The sequence below is a fragment of the Pyxicephalus adspersus genome, chromosome 5, assembly GCF_032062135.1.
Source record: "Pyxicephalus adspersus chromosome 5, UCB_Pads_2.0, whole genome shotgun sequence".
NCBI lineage: Eukaryota > Metazoa > Chordata > Amphibia > Anura > Pyxicephalidae > Pyxicephalus > Pyxicephalus adspersus.
In genome coordinates this window covers 84,466,489-84,485,040 of record NC_092862.1, presented here as the reverse complement: position 1 = coordinate 84,485,040, position 18,552 = coordinate 84,466,489, and the positions used below count along the sequence as shown (strand labels likewise).

At 38.4% G+C, this 18,552-nt stretch overlaps 1 protein-coding gene across 1 annotated transcript in view; it reads right to left on the bottom strand.

Annotated features, from left to right (window-relative positions):
* The window catches only part of CTNND2 (catenin delta 2), a 538,472-nt gene that overhangs the window by 374,977 nt on the left and 144,943 nt on the right, over positions 1-18,552 (bottom strand). Inside the window, exons 4-7 of the mRNA XM_072413368.1 lie at positions 14,557-14,591; positions 13,684-13,800; positions 9,027-9,199; positions 4,718-5,276 (exon numbers count right to left, since the gene is read on the bottom strand). Coding sequence (XP_072269469.1) covers positions 4,718-5,276; positions 9,027-9,199; positions 13,684-13,800; positions 14,557-14,591 — 884 coding nt within the window. The remainder of the gene's footprint in view (positions 1-4,717; positions 5,277-9,026; positions 9,200-13,683; positions 13,801-14,556; positions 14,592-18,552) is intronic.

Genomic DNA, 18,552 nt, shown 5'->3' with positions numbered 1-18,552 from the left:
GTACAGTAATAGATCATCCGCAAATGCTGTTATTTTCACTCTCTTGGTACCAATTAGTATACCCACAAAATCAGACTATTCAAGAAGCCTCAACAATGGATCCAAGGCTGGATTGAATATTAGTGCCGAGAGTGGGCATCCCTGGCGAGTACCTCTGCTCATTTCAACACAGGAGGATAAAATCTCATTACTTAGCAGTCTTGTTTGTAGTGAGCTGTAAATATACTGAATGAATGCTGAAAAATTATAGCCAAATGCCTGTTGAGCCAGCACCACATGCAAAAGTGGCCATTCTACCTTATCGAAAGCCTTCTTAGCTCTAAACCTAATAACATGGTTTTGGGGGAGTTGGGTGCTAGTGCTGCAACCGTTGTGGCAATTGCCATGCAAACTCCTATTGTGGGGTGCCTACCCCAAACAAATCCCAATTGATGTTTGGTAAGTTGAGAGGGCAAAAAATTTTGAAGCCTATTAGCCATTTCCTCAGCCAGAATTTTATAATCGCAATTTAAATGCGATATTGTCCTACGAACGAGACCAAAGTTAAGTCCCTGCCCTCTTTAGGTATCAAAATCGTGTGCGCCTCATTGAACTCTGGGAAGGAAGCTTGTTGTTAAAGTATGGCATTATACACCTGTTAAGAGGGGAGCCGCTTCATCTTGGAGTATTTTATAGAATTCGCCTGCATAGCCGTCCGGGCCCTGGGGTCTCTATCATCTGATCCCAGTTTAGGAAGTCTGGCCCCAGTCAGCAAGTCATCTGATAACACGGGTGGACTGAGCTAAATACAGTTGTCCATAATGATTCTCAAAAACTTTTTCCTGTGAAGAAATATGAGCCACCCCATGGGGTTTAGTCAGTTTTGCCAACAATGAACCCACCTTATTGTGCCACCAGTAGAACTTATGCTTTTAGTATCTAAGTTGTGTTTCCACTCTGAAATGGCTACATAAGTGTTGAAGCAGGTTACAGCTTCCTGCCATTTCAGTTTGGCAGCCTGTGAGCCAGTACCCACAAAATCTCTATAGGCCTTATTGACCTTGCTCTGTAAATCTGTGAATACCTTGAAATGTTCTCTATGTTTTTGTTTAGAATAGTCCATGAGATGACCTCTCATGACCGCTTTAAAGGTGCGCCAGAACAATATGGGCGTGTCCCAATGCTCCAAACTATCATTGAGACTATTAGCCCAATAGGTTTTCACATAGTTTGTAAAATCTGGGGAACCTATCAGTGATGTCAGAAATTTCCAATTTGAAATGTCCTGTTCACATGCTGGGGGAGGTCTAGGACCAATACTACAGGAGCATGATCGGATATTATAAAATCTGCCTTTGATGCCCCAGAAACTCTCGGGAAAGGGTATTAACGAATTAGCATATAATCAATCCTTGAAAAAGACATGTGGGCTTTGGAGTATCAGGTATAATTTTTTTCGGGGTGAAGAAGCTGCCAGGCATTGACCAAAGTTGTCTGGGTTAATAAACACTGGATTCCTATGGAAGCGACCCCCGGTAAACTTTGAGACAGATTAGAGCGGTCACAGCCAGGGTCTACTATGGCATTAAAGTCACCTGCCACTATCAAATTTGGATAATTTTCTTCAAGAAATTTTTGAGCGAGGTGCGCATAAAATGAATTTGAATTACCAGTATGGGCATAAATGGAACACAAGGAATACCTATGACCCACCAATGCCATCACTACCACCACATATTTACTCTCTTCATCTATAACTGTAGAGATAATCTTATAAGGAAGATTCCTATTCAGGAGGATCGCCACTCCACTTAGCAAGAATCACGTAAAACTGCAGTGCACACCCAATGAGTTTCCTGCAGAGATACAATATCTGTTTTTTACGTTTTAAATGTACCAATATTTTCTGGGACTATTTAAATCAGCCATGGTCCAAGATATTAAGTGCAATTTAGTCTAGGGGTTAGCCACTATATTGGAAGAAGCATATGACGGGGATGTCATGGTGGCAACCAAAAAAAAAACAGCCTGCAGTCCAGCCCATACTAATGAGGAGTAATCTCAATCCCAGCCTTTGGGGGCCACTCCAATACAATTGCAAACCAGTGATCCTGCTGCTCAAGTAAAAAAAACTACTATGTCTGTATCTCCATTTAAAACAATCACCTGGAAAACATTAACCGTGCAAGAAAAACATTTACTTATACTCCAATTCCTCAGTTTCAAATTTGTAAACTCAAACCCCCGCAATCTATTCCAGGCAGTAGGGTGGATTCCAGTACAGATGATTACAAAAAAGTCGGTTGTCACAGTGTTTAAACACACTAAGAAAAATTATTGCAAATAGAACACATATAGACAAATGTGAATAGTATAGATCAGAGTCATGCTATTCGGGAACTCAAGCATTCCAAAATAACCATTATTAGCCATGAAATTGAAAGAAAATAAACAAGAACAGAGAAAAATGAAAAGGGACTACAAAATAGGAGTATCTTGTGTCCATGATAAACCTTACACATCCTGGGAATCGCGGCTATCCTGGCTTATGAAGGTCATCGGAAGTTGTGGGTCATCATATAGCTTATTTTCTCCTTTCCACATAATCCTGAGTTTTGAAGGATACAGTAGAGCAAAGCGTATACCTTTCTCTGCGGGGAGGCGACAAACAGGAACAAACTGTTTGCGTTTCTGAGCTACTGACAGTGAAAAGTCCTGAAACACTAACACTAAGTTTATCTTCACCTACTTTCAAATCTCGTTTGTTACCGGTATGCTGATAGTAACAATTCTTTATCCATTGCGTGAAAACAATTAGCAATCACTGGTCTGGGCCTCTGATTTTGTATGGGATGATCCATGCCTACCTGGTTAACCCGCTCCAGGGCCCGCAAGGTAAGGGGTGTAAGGTTGAGTGCCAGCGACATATCGACAGTGATGTATTTTTTCAGATTCTGCCCTTTCCAGGATTCCGGGATGCCAATGATACGTGGATTGGAGTGCCTTTTTTATTCTCCAGATCTCCTTTTTCTTCCAATGAAGAATTTAGCGTTGCTTGAGTAGTAAGTTTGCCTTGCGATTCAAGGGCTTGGTCTTCAAGAACGCTCACCCTCTGTTCCTATTCCGCTATATGTGAAGTGTTAGAAGAAATGTTTGCCAGTGCTGCTTCAAATGAATTCTGTAAGGTGGTGAACTTTTTATCAAAGTATGGTGTAACAAACTTTATCACCTCCGCTGCTGTGGTATTTGGTACTGATGAAGACATGAAGCTCTAAATCAGAGGTGGATAAGTCCTGCGAGTGTTGCATAGGCATCAATTCAAGAGAGGGTTATGAAAACTTTAGCGAGGTCACACTAGATTTCTGAGAACTTTTTAATTTTGATTTAGATTGTTGCTTGTGAAGTATTGCAGCAGAGTGTTTACCCATGTATTTATCCATGATGAAAATGTTGCTAAAAGAACCAACTCAGCCACAGATGCAAGTTGCAATGGCAATCAGGTACAGCAATTTGTGGGGAGTGGAGAGAGAAAGCCCCAGAGTATGGTGCAGAAATTCTCAGGTGGCGTTCAGGGCCTACAGTAGTACCGCAAGGTACTAAAAGAACTCACTCAACCAGGTACAGGGTACATAAGTAGGTGTCACTAGCCTTCAGATACAGCACTTTAGGTGAAGAGTGATAAAGCCCCAGATTATAATGCAGAAATTCCCAGGTGGATTTCAGGGCCCTTCTTGCTACAGCAGTGCCGCAAAGTAAGAGGAAAGCCAGCACTCACCCCTCCAGCCGTGTACCAGGGTCCCAGGATCAGCTGTGCTTTATTCCTTGCAATAGGTGCAGATGCTGCTGGATTCTCTGTTCCAAAACTGAGTTACTGTGGTCACGTTCTGATAGCTGGACAGACAAGATGGTGCCCGCCACGTGGCTAGCAGCGTATACTTGAAGCCCCTGCTCTGGGTGTGTGGCGGGCGGCAGTCTCCTCTCAGTAGACTGCCTCCGCAACCGCTCGGTCCCCAGGGAGATGTGAAAGCTCTTTGCTTCCGTGCATGGGAAGGGATGACAGTGCAATGGAAAGAGCCGGCTTCGGTGATTTCCCCGGGGAGCCAATGTGCAGCGTGTCTGCCTCGGTCAGCTCTGCCCCCAGAAGTCATTTTCACAAGTTTTTATCTGATCCTCATAACCTTGAAAAATTTAAACGCTGGGGTACTACTATGATTGTTCCCTGTACACCCTGAAAATTTCAAAACATTATGACATAAGTTTGGGAGGTATGGAGGTTTATACACAGATGTAAGGCTGAGGAATGTGACATGCAGTTACACACACACAGATGATGACGTCATTACACATGCCCACTGGGCGGATACGTTGTTACACAATGTTTTTTTTTTTTCAACAGAAGACTCAGCAGTGCTGTGTTTTTCTTCTCCTGCCTGGCTCTTATCAGCAATCAGCTCTTATCAGCTGAGAACAAGGGAGCAACCTCTCCATTGTGGGTTCAGAGTTGAGAGCTGCTGATAAGAGCCTGGCGGAAGAGGCACGGCAGCCAGGTGGCCCGCCCACCAAAGACAGACTGGGGAGAACAATGGTTAGAAGTTCCATAAACAGCCCAGTACTAAATGGAACGTCTGTAAGCAGAAGAGATCTGAATACATTTTCACATATTTTTACATATTCAGCTATAGAAAGTAGCTTTAAAAAATGCATGCATATAAAAAAATATTTAAAGTGTTTACTGTACCTGCTAAACTGCCAGGTCTTTGCAACGTAGCTGTGGCATACAGTTCTTGTGTATGCTTATTATACTGATCAGATGAAAGAACCAGACGTTTTGTAGGGGATAGTGTAGCATATGTTCCAATGGTTGAGCTCAACTGATGCAACGGTGACGAGGTTATATTAGACTGAACAGTTGGTGGAGAAGTCACACGAACTGATGAAGGAGATAGGCCAGCAGATGATACTACTATGTTGATAGGTGAACTGGTGCTGTAGGATTTGGCAAGACGACTGGGAGACTGTTTTGGAGAAGAAACCCTTTGTGTAGTGCTGTAGCCAGTACTCTCAGAGGAAGAACCTACCCTCTGGAGCTTGGTTGGAGAACCAATTTGCTGCATTGACAAGGGAGAGCTTACTCTTTGTGCAGGTAAAGTTGAACTTGAATAAAAAATTGCTGAAGAATGCTGAGAATCAGGTAAATGAAAAGCACTCCCATGGCTTGGCACAAAGTCTCTTGACTGAGAGGCAGTATGTGATTGGGAGGTTTCAGGTCCAGATAAATTAGTTACTCTATTTGTACCCTGAAGTGATAAAAAAAGCCAATTAAAGATGCTAAAAATGCCCTGAAAATAAGAGAAAAACACATGCTTGTATATCTTTCAGATGTTACTGTAAGTTACTTCTAAAAAATGCTGGTTAGAACAACTTCATACATTGCAGTGGAGCTCTTCACACATTGAAACAAACTGCAGGAGTGGTCCAGTCCAGTGGGTGAGACAAAGTTAAATTATCAAAAAAAAACATGGTTTACAATATTTTTAAAAGGTAGGTTCTTTATATGTTGCTCATAATGGATGAGAAATGGAGATGTTTCCATTAAATGTGAGACATGGTATTGATTGCTGTATATTGGTACTGTCCCTGTTTGTAAGCTTTGCAACATCTTTTTTCACAAACTGTTAACTAGTATTGTATACCCCTAGCTTAATAATAATGTGTATTTTACTGCAAATAAACAACTAACAATTATAATTACATATTCTCTCTCTTTTACCCAGTTGTATATGCTATATAACATGACTGCATATAAAGTGGGGATTTTCATTTGTAGCAATGTTGCAGAATTATTGTGTCTGTGCTGTCCTTGTTTTTGGATGTAGCACTAGCAACAAAAAATTGAAAACTAAGTGTGGTGTATTCAAAAGCACTTCCGAACTTTTAGATTAGTGTAATATAGTAATTAAAATTGAAGTGATTTTAGTTGCCATCTCAGTCAGTGGAGAATATGTACAATGCCATTAGTTTATAGGCAGGGTGTTCAGATGGGGCCATAGGGGTAAAGTAAGCAGAATGAGGAGAAGAACACAGTAAAGACAGTGAAGAGAGTATGAAAATATATCAGTGTAAAAAATACCCAAGACACTGCATTAACAAATCATGTTTCTTCTTAACTCAGCTCCAAGCATATCTTGTTTTTCTTTGTTACAGCTATTGGACTGCACTATAACACACTTCATCATATCTAAATGAGGTAATGCAATTGGTTTTATGTATGGTCTTTAAATTAATAGAACCAGAATAATAATCATGTTAAGAGGCCCACACTCTATGCCATGTAATTAGGACAAGTTTTCTATGGTATAGTAGCTAAAGAAACATCAAACTGTAGCATTAGGTATATAGAGATACTAGACTCGATGAGCCAGAGTAATACCATGCTACCAGAGGGTAGGTTTCCATGGCTACCAGGGAGGCAATGCTACAAGAGATATAGCATCTATTACAAGGGTTAGTGTATTTCACCTGTATTTCCAGACACAGCTTAGGTGATAGAATCAGTGAAGTTGTGTTGCTAAAGACCAAGCTGCCAAATTATGTCTATTAAAGCAATATAAAAGGTAGCATGATTATTTAATTAGAATGAAAACATTAGTATAAACATCAAGGTACACACAAGCATGTGCATGCACTAATTAGGCTGAGACTTGGTCGTGGGAATAATGCCTAGCCTCTGATAGGCTTCATTTTTATTGACCTATTTTTTGCTTGGTTAAAAGGCTTACACTTCACCAAAATGTTTCAGTTTGTAATACTAAACAAGTTTTGATACCATTTTGATATTACTATGGACTTTGTAAAGGGCAGTGTTATATGTTGGTGCTACATAAGTACAAGTAAATAAATAAAAAAATTGTCACTTTACATGTGCTGTTTTTAGTACCCTGGCTAAAAAAATGAAACTTCAGTAGTATGGACTGTTTGAAACTATATGTAATGGTTTGGGTATGACCCTTGATGAACAACACCAATGTGCTACACAAACACATGCAGGGATGGCTTGGAAACTTTTAGCTTGGGGAAAAAGTCCAAAACAAAGTATGTAAAAATATAAACAAAAGGCACACTGTCACTGAGCAATAAATTCACACATACATATAAGCAAATATACCTCTGACATGAGTCTGAGTCTCACATGAGTCTGAATCATAGGTCTAGCAAGTTTGGTTTAAATGTCTCAATGTATTTACGAGTGATGGTGGAACATAGCAAGTTTGGTTGAAATGTCTCCATGCGTTTCCTAGCGATGACATACATACATCCCAATATAGCTCTGACATATAGCACAGCCCTGTACAAAGATGACTGGTGCCCTCACATGAGTCTTAGTCATATGTATGGCAAGTTTGGTTCAAATGTCTCCATGCATTTTCCAGTGATGGTGGAACATAGCAAGTTTGTTTGAAATGTCTCCATGCATTTTCTAGTGATGACATACATACATACAAATATAGCTCTGACATATAGCACAGCGCTGTACAAAGATGACTGGTGCAATCAAGTTTGGTTGAAATTTCTCCATGCGTTTTCGAGTGATGGTGGAACATACACACATACATACATCTTTATAGATCTGACATATACCATAGTGCTGTACAACGAAACACTGAGCTAGAGCTATCAGTTTCTGTACAGAGGAGCTGACACTCCAATGTCCCCCCGCAGTCACACAAAATTAACCTCCCTAGCGGTAACCCCCGAGTGTGACTCGGGGAAGAAAATAGTTGCTGAAAGCGGTAACCTCCAGTCACACTCAGGGTAGGTAATCCTATGGGAAGGTAAGTTACCTGATCCGCCGGCCTCCCGGGTCATCCATCACCAGGATCCCTGTCTTCTTCCTTCTTCTGGCGTCTTCTGCACACGATGAGTCACGGGGGGAGTTCCCGGTGACGTTCATGCGTGTGTACGTTGCCGGTGGGCCGGGAAATTCAAAATCCATTTGAATTGCATTTAATACAAAATAACTGTACTGAATGCAATACATTGGATTTAAATGTGTAAAAGCAGTACATTACTTTCAAGAACATTTATTTTACAGTATAGTATGACTATAAAATGTATTATTTGTTTTTAAATTTAAAACATTAAAAATATATATATATTTTTTTTTTTTTTTCATATTTTACATGATTTTGTGTTCCAAACTTTATTATACTTATACTATTATATTATACTGTGAAATAAATTTTAATGAAAAACAATGTACCTTTTTAGACATATAAAACTGGAAAGAAATGTATCGTTAGGGAGCTTAATATACATTTATATACCTCTGACATATACCACAGCGGGCTGTACAAAGATCAGCGGTGTCATATGTCTAGCAAGTTTGGTTTAAATGTCTTGTGTAGGAAAATGTTATTTAAATGTTATTTAATTTGGTTAGGTTTAATATGTATGATTTTAAATTTAGATTTAGTAATTTAGATTTATTATGTCATATTTGGTTTATTATTAGTGTTTTTGTTTTTTTGTTTATTTTATTTGATTGGTTCATTTATTAGTGTATTAAAGGTCTACGGGCCATTTAGGCAAAATGAGTTCTCTGTTTTGTTTGGAAATGTGCCTGCACAGCTTGATTGAGAGCAATCTACTCTTTTTTTGTGGGAAACTTTCTCCTGTCTCCAATTGGAATCCATGTAGGCTACCTCTTCTAATAGCTAAAACACCTTTTTACAATGATCTCTCCTAGAGCTCTATTTATAAAACAATGAATCTGACATTCCCTTAAACATTCCCTGATTGGAATCAATTACTGCCATTGAAACACATGGACCAGGGAGATTCACACAAAATAATTCCCTGTTTTATTAATAGAGCTCCTAATGTCACTTACAACATTTTCATATATATTATTGTTACATTTGTGTTAAAGTTATTAAATTATTTATTTTATTAAACACTGTAAGGCCTAAGTTGAAACCTAATTTGTTGCACAGTTTCAATGTGAATGAAGGAAGGAATGAATAAAGAGTATTTACATTTTCACTTACTTGGTTAAAGCTCTGAATGGCTGATCTGGCTTGATTGTTGCGGCTCAGAAACTGCAATGCTGATGTTTCCCCCAAAGCAAGGGCCTGGTTGCTATGGTAGCTTGATGAATACTGGAAAGACCCTTCAGGTTTAGAACTGAGCTGAAGTGAACTCTGGGACAGCAGACAGGGCCCTGAATTAGGAAAAAATAGAACAGTAATAAATGACCTTAGTGAAGCAGAAAAAATAACTAGGTTCTAAAAAAAATCTGGGTAAACATCTATATAATTGGTTTACACAATTTACAAAATACACATTAACAAGAAATAGCCAGATTTTACCCATATTTCTTTTCTGTGTTAGGTAATTGAGATTTGTGCACATTTGTTTATGCACTGTTCTCTTAAAGCCCCACCACAGAATTTCAATCAGATTGAGGTTTGGACTTTGAGTGGACGCTAAAAGTGGACTTTGTTTGGACACTTTGATTCTTTTATTTTTCAGTCATTTTGTTGTTGATTTGCTGGTGTGTTTGAGACAATTGTCTTGTTCCATGACCCAGTTTTAGCCAAAGCTTTTAGCATCACACTTAACCCTAGAATACTTTGGTGTATAGAAGAGTTCATGGTCTACACAATGATTGCAAGCTTTTTCTGTACTAGTAGTTGATTCTTTATTTCTACCTTAGTATTTATTCCCCTGTAAATTTGATCTAAATTCATTGAATTTGTAAGAATACTAAGACTTTATAATTGCGACTTCTGCATTCTTCTTTTAATGGTTGGCCAATAGGTGGCACAGTCATTGGCCCTGATTTATTAAAGTTCTTCAAGGCTGGGGAGAATACAGTTTAATTAGTGAAGCTGGGCGATCCAGAAAAACCTGGAATGGATTTGGTCCAGGACTGAAACAACATTTGCTAACAAATAGCAAATATCTTTTAAGAAATCCATTCCATGTCTGCTGGATCACCCAGCTTCACTGATAAAAGTGTATCCTCTCCAGTCTTGGTGAGCTTTATTATTCAGGCCCATTGTTTTAATAGGCATTGAAGTAATGCATCCAAATTGACAGGGAAATAATTTATCAATGAACCCCTACATTTTCTTTTTAACAGTGCCTTGTGGAACCAATGGTACATTAAATTGGCATAGGGTATTCATTATTATAATAAAAATAACAGAAACACAGAATAATTGTAAAAAAAAGTACATCCTTATATGTGCCACTACCTAAATTTTATTAAATGATTCAAGTGTTCTGTATGAGATGCCAAAGCAAATCTTAAGGGAGTATAATGGTGGAACCTGTTTTATTTAAACCTCAGATATCAAGGGCCTGGTGTTCTCTATGCTAATAATGTGTGAGGTATCAATAGTATCAATATACCAAGATCAAATTGTTTCTAAAACCCTTAGAAGGAAGGGTATAGATGCTTATCTTGTATTTGAATAATTTAATTTCAATCCTTCCACTATAAACAATATTATCTATAAACTATGCATTGATGGAAATAGAAACAACTTGCAAATAAAGAATTTTGTATGGGGTAGTTTTTATATTTATTATTATTTTTTTTTTCAAGTCATTGTTAGATACAGATGGTAAGATACACAAAATTTAAAAAAACACCGATGAGAAGTCATTTCATTTAAATTGGATATATCCTAACTGTGAAATATAATACGTGTTGCAAAGTTGGAGTTTACTTAAGCAGGTGGTTGGGTTAGCATATATTTACATAAAGAGTTGGCATATATTTACATATATGAGGATGTAGCTTCCCCTTAAAGGTATAGCTAATGGCAAAACTTATTTTAGTTTCTTCCAGTATATATTTTTATTTGACCTTGCTCTTCATCTAAGCTTCAACAGGGTAGGTGAAAAAAGCTATCTTTTGATTTTATGGTGTTCATAATATTTTGCAATGGTAATTTGGTATTAGTGAAATTGGATGAGAAATAGTAATGTGGTTTTGACTACTGCCTGGAATTGGAGGGTTACATAGGAGTTTTCAATGAGGTGATAGTTTTGGTGAATTTTGAATGATCTGAAAATAATATATAGAATGCTGGTGGAATGATGATAGGTAATACCTTTGGATTGGAAAAGATAAAATCTGGATATTAGGAGAAATTATTTAGCACTAGGGTAAATATTGATGGGGATAGATTTGGACTGCATGTGGGATGCCATTACACAATCACATCATGAGCTGCTAGGACAGGAAAAGACAAGTTCTTTCAAATTTAGAATCGTTTTTTGCAAAAACCAACTACAAACAGTAAGTCATCCACTTTTTGTAACAATGAAAGGTACTTAAATGAATATTTTCTAATTAATTGAAAAGTTTGTTTCTGTGGTATTAGCAATAGTAAATAATACATCTGGGAGTATTTGGAGTTCTGACTACTTGGGTCCAGATATTTATTGGAAATAAAATGCAAGTGTGAGGGGACACAAAAGGGGTAAGAATAATCCAAATATTGAAACTTTTCTTTCCTTTAAACTTGAAAATGGGCAATTTAGGATTAAGGTGGTACAAATAATGTAAATTGATAAAGCACTAAAAAATCACTAAAGAAAATATAGCATTAGGCACTCTAAGAAATCTATCATATATTTGCTTAATGAAAGGATAACTCTATCACCCAGATAACTCTATTATTTAAGATGACAGGTGCAATATAAGACACTTGATTGAAATGGATAAAGAGGTGACCTTATACTGAGTGATTGGAATAGGAACGCTTTCTAGCTGCCTGATAAGAAAGAAGGTAAAAAATATAAAAACATTTCAATGTAATATATACCTAAACCTTATGTTATTAAATTATTAGGTTCACTAAAAGACCTTTTGTTCTACCATGTAAGTCCACTCCAGTTCATATCATCATCCAATTCTAGCTTACTTCAGCTCATACTATCGTGTAAATGAAGGATGCCATGTATTAATATAAGGTATTTTTGCAATTTTGTAAAAGATTATAATTATGTTTTACATTGTAAATTGATAAATTAAGATTTAAGTATTGAATATGTATTTTCTATTGTGATTATAGATCTCCTATCTCCTGAAGAAGTGGACTTGTCGGCGAAACATGTACAGAAAACAAACTGGATATACCCAGATTGGGATGTCTCTATAGGAGAATCTAATGTACATTTGTATGATTTTATGGTATTTTATTGTCATGTCTAAATTTAATGATGCAAAAATAAAGTAAAACATTTTTTATATATGTTTTTTTTCTAGCCTTGAAAGTCCCCTCAATAAAGGAGGTGCTGTTCACCAAGTGTTCTTTTATAAATTTGGACTGCACTAATTAATATAATAGGAAGTTTGAAAATGCTATTGAATAAATTAAGGTGGTACATTATGTGATTTTATATATTTGTGTGGGAAGCACATATATATATATATATATATATATATATATATATATATATATATATATTTGTCTTTAGGTGGAACACTTTGAAAGAAAGAAATGTTTCCCCTCCTTTGAATAAAATAGGTACTCCTTGCTCTGCTTCTATGTAACATTACATGGTGTTTAAAGGGTTTGAATGACGTTTTATAAGAAAAAGTAAGTAAGTGTATGTAATAATTTTGAATATGTTAATGTGGAATAATAACTGAATCTATGTAGTAAAATAAATTTGTTTGTACCTAGAATCATATTTGAAGGTTTTGAAATTTGTTCTTTTGGTGAAGCTATAAAAAGTGAAAAGCATCAAGAACAAAGCTATATATAATGAAAAAAGATTAGTATAAAATTTAACAAAAAAAAAATACTTTAATGTATGAAGATAACATTTATATATGATATTGTTGTTTTTATTAAGGAATTGTGAATAAAAAATGGTAATTTTTAAAATATGTGTAAAAGAGAAGGTAATAGTACCTAAAAACCCCTCAATGCATGATGCAAAACCCTTTTGAAAACTTATTTTAGTTTTGAATAATTTAGTTGGTGACAGGTCAGAACCCCTGTCAGATTATTGATTCACTCTCCCAATCATCCTGCTTATCAGTCCCTCTGGGTTTGAGGATAAATCCATAGATTAAAGCTGACACCAGAACAGGAAAAGAGGGTTATTTTTGAGTCCGAGCAGATCAGGGACTTGTATTCACTATATTCACCATGCGGGAAGTAAATATTTTAAAAAATATTGACTCCTAGAAGAAGCTGTGTCTTCTGTAATGCTAGTGGTTATTATGCCTGCTATTGGTACATCAAGTGCACACATCACACCAAAACAACATGAATAGTAATGTAGTCAGATTTGTTACCATCTTTAACTCACACAAAGAATAGTTAGTTGGTTTATCTCCAGCTACAATTGCAAGGGCATATGCAGAAAACTTAAAACCAAAGATGAGGACCTTGGGATGGTCACAGCCAACATATTTCAAAACTATCAAAAAATTGGTATTGGTATATCCGAAATGGGAAGCACATACTCCCTAAAAATATTGCAAATATTTGCCAAAAAAGAGTGTCAAAATCCTAAATCATAAATAAACTCGCTACAATAATTGTTTAGTGTTCCAAAGCAATTGGTATTAGGTACTGATTTGACAGAAAAAACATTTTTTGTCAATTAATCACCTGCACTCACCTTGTGCCCCATACCAGTATAGAATTTGTGTGAAAAAAAAAACATGCTTACTTTCAGTTGATGAAAAGTCTTGTGACTCAAGTATGCCAGACTCCTGCAAGGATCTAATGCATGAATCAACAAGTTCTAAACCCGTGGTCAGTTCATCTTCTATGTCTTTCTGTCCTTCTGTACAGAAGAAAATAAAAATATTTAGTAACAATATATTTTTGATACAGTAAAAAAACATGGTCTTCTTCATCACCCTTTTTTCTATTCCTTGAATATACGTATGTACATTGTTACCCATATACTGTGAAGTGTCAAACAGTTATGAGGTATAGATCTGTCTGAACTTGTTTACTTTACTAAATGTGTTTTAATACAACAATTTTGTTTCTCAAAACTATCTGCAAGCCCAAAACGTCTTTCTTTCCCTCCTTTGATTTGAATGTTCAATTTAGACTAATCAAAGAGGTGGCTCAACCTTCACTGTAAAACTCCAGTAAGGGGAACACACTTCTCTTCTTATGTTCTAGATAAGAACTTGATAAATGATTACCTTTAGGGCAGGTTCTGGTTCAATCACACGATATAGCTTCCAACACTCACACCACAGCATTGGTTCCTAAAGAGTCTGCACATCTGACAGCTGGCGGCAGTAAGGTAGTACCACTCACTGCCCCCCTTATTTATTTCCCATGGGAATGCCACAGGGAGACCCTACCCTTTAGCATTCCCTAAGAGGCAGTGGTTTCTAGCAAGTGAAAGCGGTGAATGCACCACAACCTCACTGCAGGTCTGAGCCTAGCCTTTATATACAAAAGCATCTTACCACAAAAAAGCAAGTACATACAAATGGACATTATTTACACTTACAACTGTAGGAAACTATATGGTAGCAACTTTTTTTGAGATTTTTTAAAATTAAGTCAAGAATTTTACCTTGTGTTTGCCAGCGAAACTGCTCATCAATTGAGCTGAGAAAAAAAGAACAAAAATTATTTAAACATACACTTAGAAAATGCCATTGCAATAAATTCTGCACTTAATGCATGTTTTGTGTTTTTGTTTGATAATTAAATAATGGCACCTGATAGATGTAGCAGTAATAGTGGGGCTTTCTGATTATTCCACTGGAGAGCCACAAAACAGTTAATCTTTTTTTTAGCAAATTCAATACAAAAACATGCAATGCTGAATACATGTATTGTGGATTTATGTAAACTGTCTAGTATGTGTCCTTGAGAACATCTTCTATCCTCCTTACCAAACATGTTGGGGTGGGAGTGACCAGATAAGAAGTTATGGCTGGTATGCCCAATGGGCCATGAGAAAGGAAACAGCTGGTAATATACAAAATATAATCTCATACTAACAATTACAAGTTTTTATTCAGTATAATGTAACAAGAAGGTTTGGTCAAAGTGAGCTAGCAATGCCCATGTAATGATATGATTGGTTAAGATCAGTGTATAATTGTTAGTTTCAGATATCAAAGAATTGAGAGCTGACGCGGACATTTTCTGGATACATGTAAAGAAATGCCAGCTTCTCCCTGCCTGACTCTTCCCAGTTAGATGAGTTAGATGAAAAAGGGGAACTCCCTGGGGTAAAATAAGTTGTGTGATCTTACTGTTGGAATTTTACGCATTCAATAAAGATAAGTACTAACTTTTAATTAGGCAGTGTTTGAGTGTTTTGTAATGTTCTTTAACCCTTCCTGATACTTGTAGTCCTACTTCCATCTTGTTAGGCTTGTTCCCTATGGGAGATAATTCTAACATATACATTCAAGCATATCATATCACCTTATCTTTTAATGGCAATTGCCAAAAGGACATGTTTGGGAGAATGTCAGATTCCCTGTTTTATAACTAGAGCCCTAAATGTACTGTTATCAATGATATATGGGTCTGGGCCTTGGTGATTTTTTTTTTAAATTTAAAAATTTGAGAATATATTTAAAGTTTGCTGTAGAATAATCATAGTTAAAGTACGGCCTAAGCTTAGTCTGCACGGACTGTTTCCCCAGTGTTTAGCCTTAGCATTTATTTATTTTTTTTTAAATAATTTTTATTAAAAGATATCAAGGTACATACAGAAAAGTAAGGTTGTTACATTGTACAGTTCAAAATCATACAGCAAGGTAAGGTTTCAACATTGCACATTTTCAAGTCTGCAGCATAACATCCAATAATAAATAAAAAATAAATACATACATCATAATGAACCAACTGTGGTATGTCTATAAAAGGAACCATGACATCTCTAGTTTTCCAAGAATTTTTATAAGAGAGACAAAGAGAAGATGGAATAACCAGGGGGGGAAAGTAAACAGAGAGAAAAGAAAGAGAAAATAAGAAGGAAAAAGGAAGGGGGGGGGGGGTCAGTCACATCTCAGATGTAGCAACAAAATACGATTAAGCACCAACCTTAGTACACTCAGGTATTCAGGGGAGGGGCTGTAACAGGCGGCAATATTCCTCAGTAGTGGTAAAGTGGATCCAGTGGTACCAGGTCTGAGCGAATTTATCCGCCCTCTTAGCGTCAGTGGATATCAAATCCTCCATTTGATATATATCAGCCACCCTTTTCAACCAATGTACTACAGTCGGGGGGCAGTATTTAGGGCTGGGATACAGGCTTTAGCTGCGTTGAGAAGGTGTCTCAATAGAGAGTTACTATAGCACTCGCGGGACATGTCCGAAACATGGAGGATTGCCAGGGCCGGATTGTGTCTAATATCCACTTCTGTGAGTTTTAAGGTGATATCAGCCACTGAGCCCCAGTATGATTGTAATTTAGAGCAATCCCAGAAAACATGAAGCAACGTACCCTGTGCAACGTACCCACACACCGTACGCCGTGCTCCGGCGTGTGCGCAGATAACAGGGTATGGTAAGCATGGGAGAGTGTACCCCGCATAGGTTGACCAGAGGCACAAAGGGCCTCCAGAGGCAGGAGTGATCGGGCCAATGTATTGGGCTGTGGTAAAGATCTCAAAACATAGGTAAGTTGTATGTGACGCCAGGGCGACAATGAGGGGAGTTCCCTATCCGTTTGTAGAGTCGGAATATGTATCCACACCCCGTTGTGCATGAAATGGGACGCTCTGTACACTCCCAGAGCATGCCATTGGCGAAATATTGGGTCAGACTGTCCCGAGGGGAACCCAGGATCGCCCAGGACTGGAGACATTGGGGATGAATATGCGGCTAAATTTTGAGAGGAGAAGTATTTAGCGACCACTTTCAAGGTCTCGCCAATCAGTGGATGGTTGGACATCGCCGCCCTGGCCGTCGGTGTCGCCCAGGCCAGTGTGTTGATTGGGGCAGTGGAGCAAGCATCCTTCAGTCCAACCCACAATTTAGAACGTCCATTAGTGCACCAATCCAGTGGCCTGGACAAGTGCACTGCCTGATGGTACAGAACCGGGTCAGGGAATGCCATTCCAACGTTGGTTTTGGGGAGTCTCAATATTGTCATCCTAATTCTGGGCAACCCTGTGAGCCAAATAAATTTTACAAACTCCGACCAGAATTTCCGCAAAACAAAAGGGATATGTGTCAGGAGGGCTTGTAACATCTACAGCAGTCTGAGCATAACATTCATTTTAAGCACGTTGCATCTCCCAAACCAGGTAAAGGCCATCTGCCTCCATTTCTCTAAATCATTTCGGATTTTGTTTAGTAGAGGGATAAAAATAAGGTCTACTACTCGCGTCAGGTTAGCAGGAATCTGCGTGCCTAGGTAAGAAATGGCCTTGTTGGACCATTTAAAGAGGAAAGAGGAGGCCAATGCCTCCCTAGTTGCTCAGGAAAGAGTAACACTCAGTGCCTCTGACTTTTGCAGATTTATTTTGTACTTAGAGAGCGAAGCATAGCTATCCAACTCCTGCCTAAGAATAGGTAGTGTGGTTACTGGAGCAGCAACGTAAAAAAGTAGGTCGTCCCCGTAAGCAGCTACCTTATGTTCATTAGGGCCAATCTGGACTCCCCTGATATCCCCATTAGCACGGATCAAACGTAGGAGGGGCTCCAGGGTCAACACGAACAGTAAAGGGGATAGCGGGCATCCCTTCCTCGTCCCATTGGTTATGCAAAAAGGATGTGAGAGTCCACCGTTAACTCGTACTCTAGCGCTGGGGGAGGAATATAACATCCTTATCCAGCGCAGGATACGAGGGGGGAGGCCCAGGTGTGCCAGTGGGGGGAGCAGAAATGTCCAGTCCACCCAGTCAAATGCTTTCTCAGCATCAGTGGAGAGGAGCATTAGAGGAATTTTATGGGCATGTGCATAGTCAATACCATTCAGGGTATGTATCATGTTGTCCCTGGCTTCCCTCAGCAGGAGAAAACCGCTCTGGTCAGGGTGGACAATATCATTCAGTATCGGAGTCAGCCTATGTGCCAATATGCCAGCGAAGAGTTTCAAATCACAGTTAAGCAGTGATTTTGGTCTATAGTTGGAGCATTGGGGGGGGTCTTTGTCTGGTTTGAGTATAACCGATATATGGGCCACTAATGTGTCCTGGGGGAGGTTGTGGCCATCGGAGAGCGCATTCAGTGTCGTAACCAGGTGAGGGCCCAGTACTTGAAAAAATTTCTTGTAATAGGCCAAGGTCAGGCCGTCCGGGCCGGGAGCCTTCCCTGAAGCTGCTCGGCGTATCGCCGCCTGCAGCTCAGGCAGTGTAATCAGTTTATCTAGCGCCTCTATGATTTCTGATGACAGTGTCAGCAAATTGGAGGCACTGAGATACTCCTGTATTGCGATCTGATGTTCGGGAGGGGACATACCTCAAGAGTCTACTCGCAAATTATACAGCTGACTGTAGTAGTCATGGAAGGTTTTGGCAATATCTGAGGTAGCGTGTGCTAAGGTACCTAGGGGAGTTTTGATTTTAGGAATATACATAGCTGCCTTCTTGGATCTGAGCGC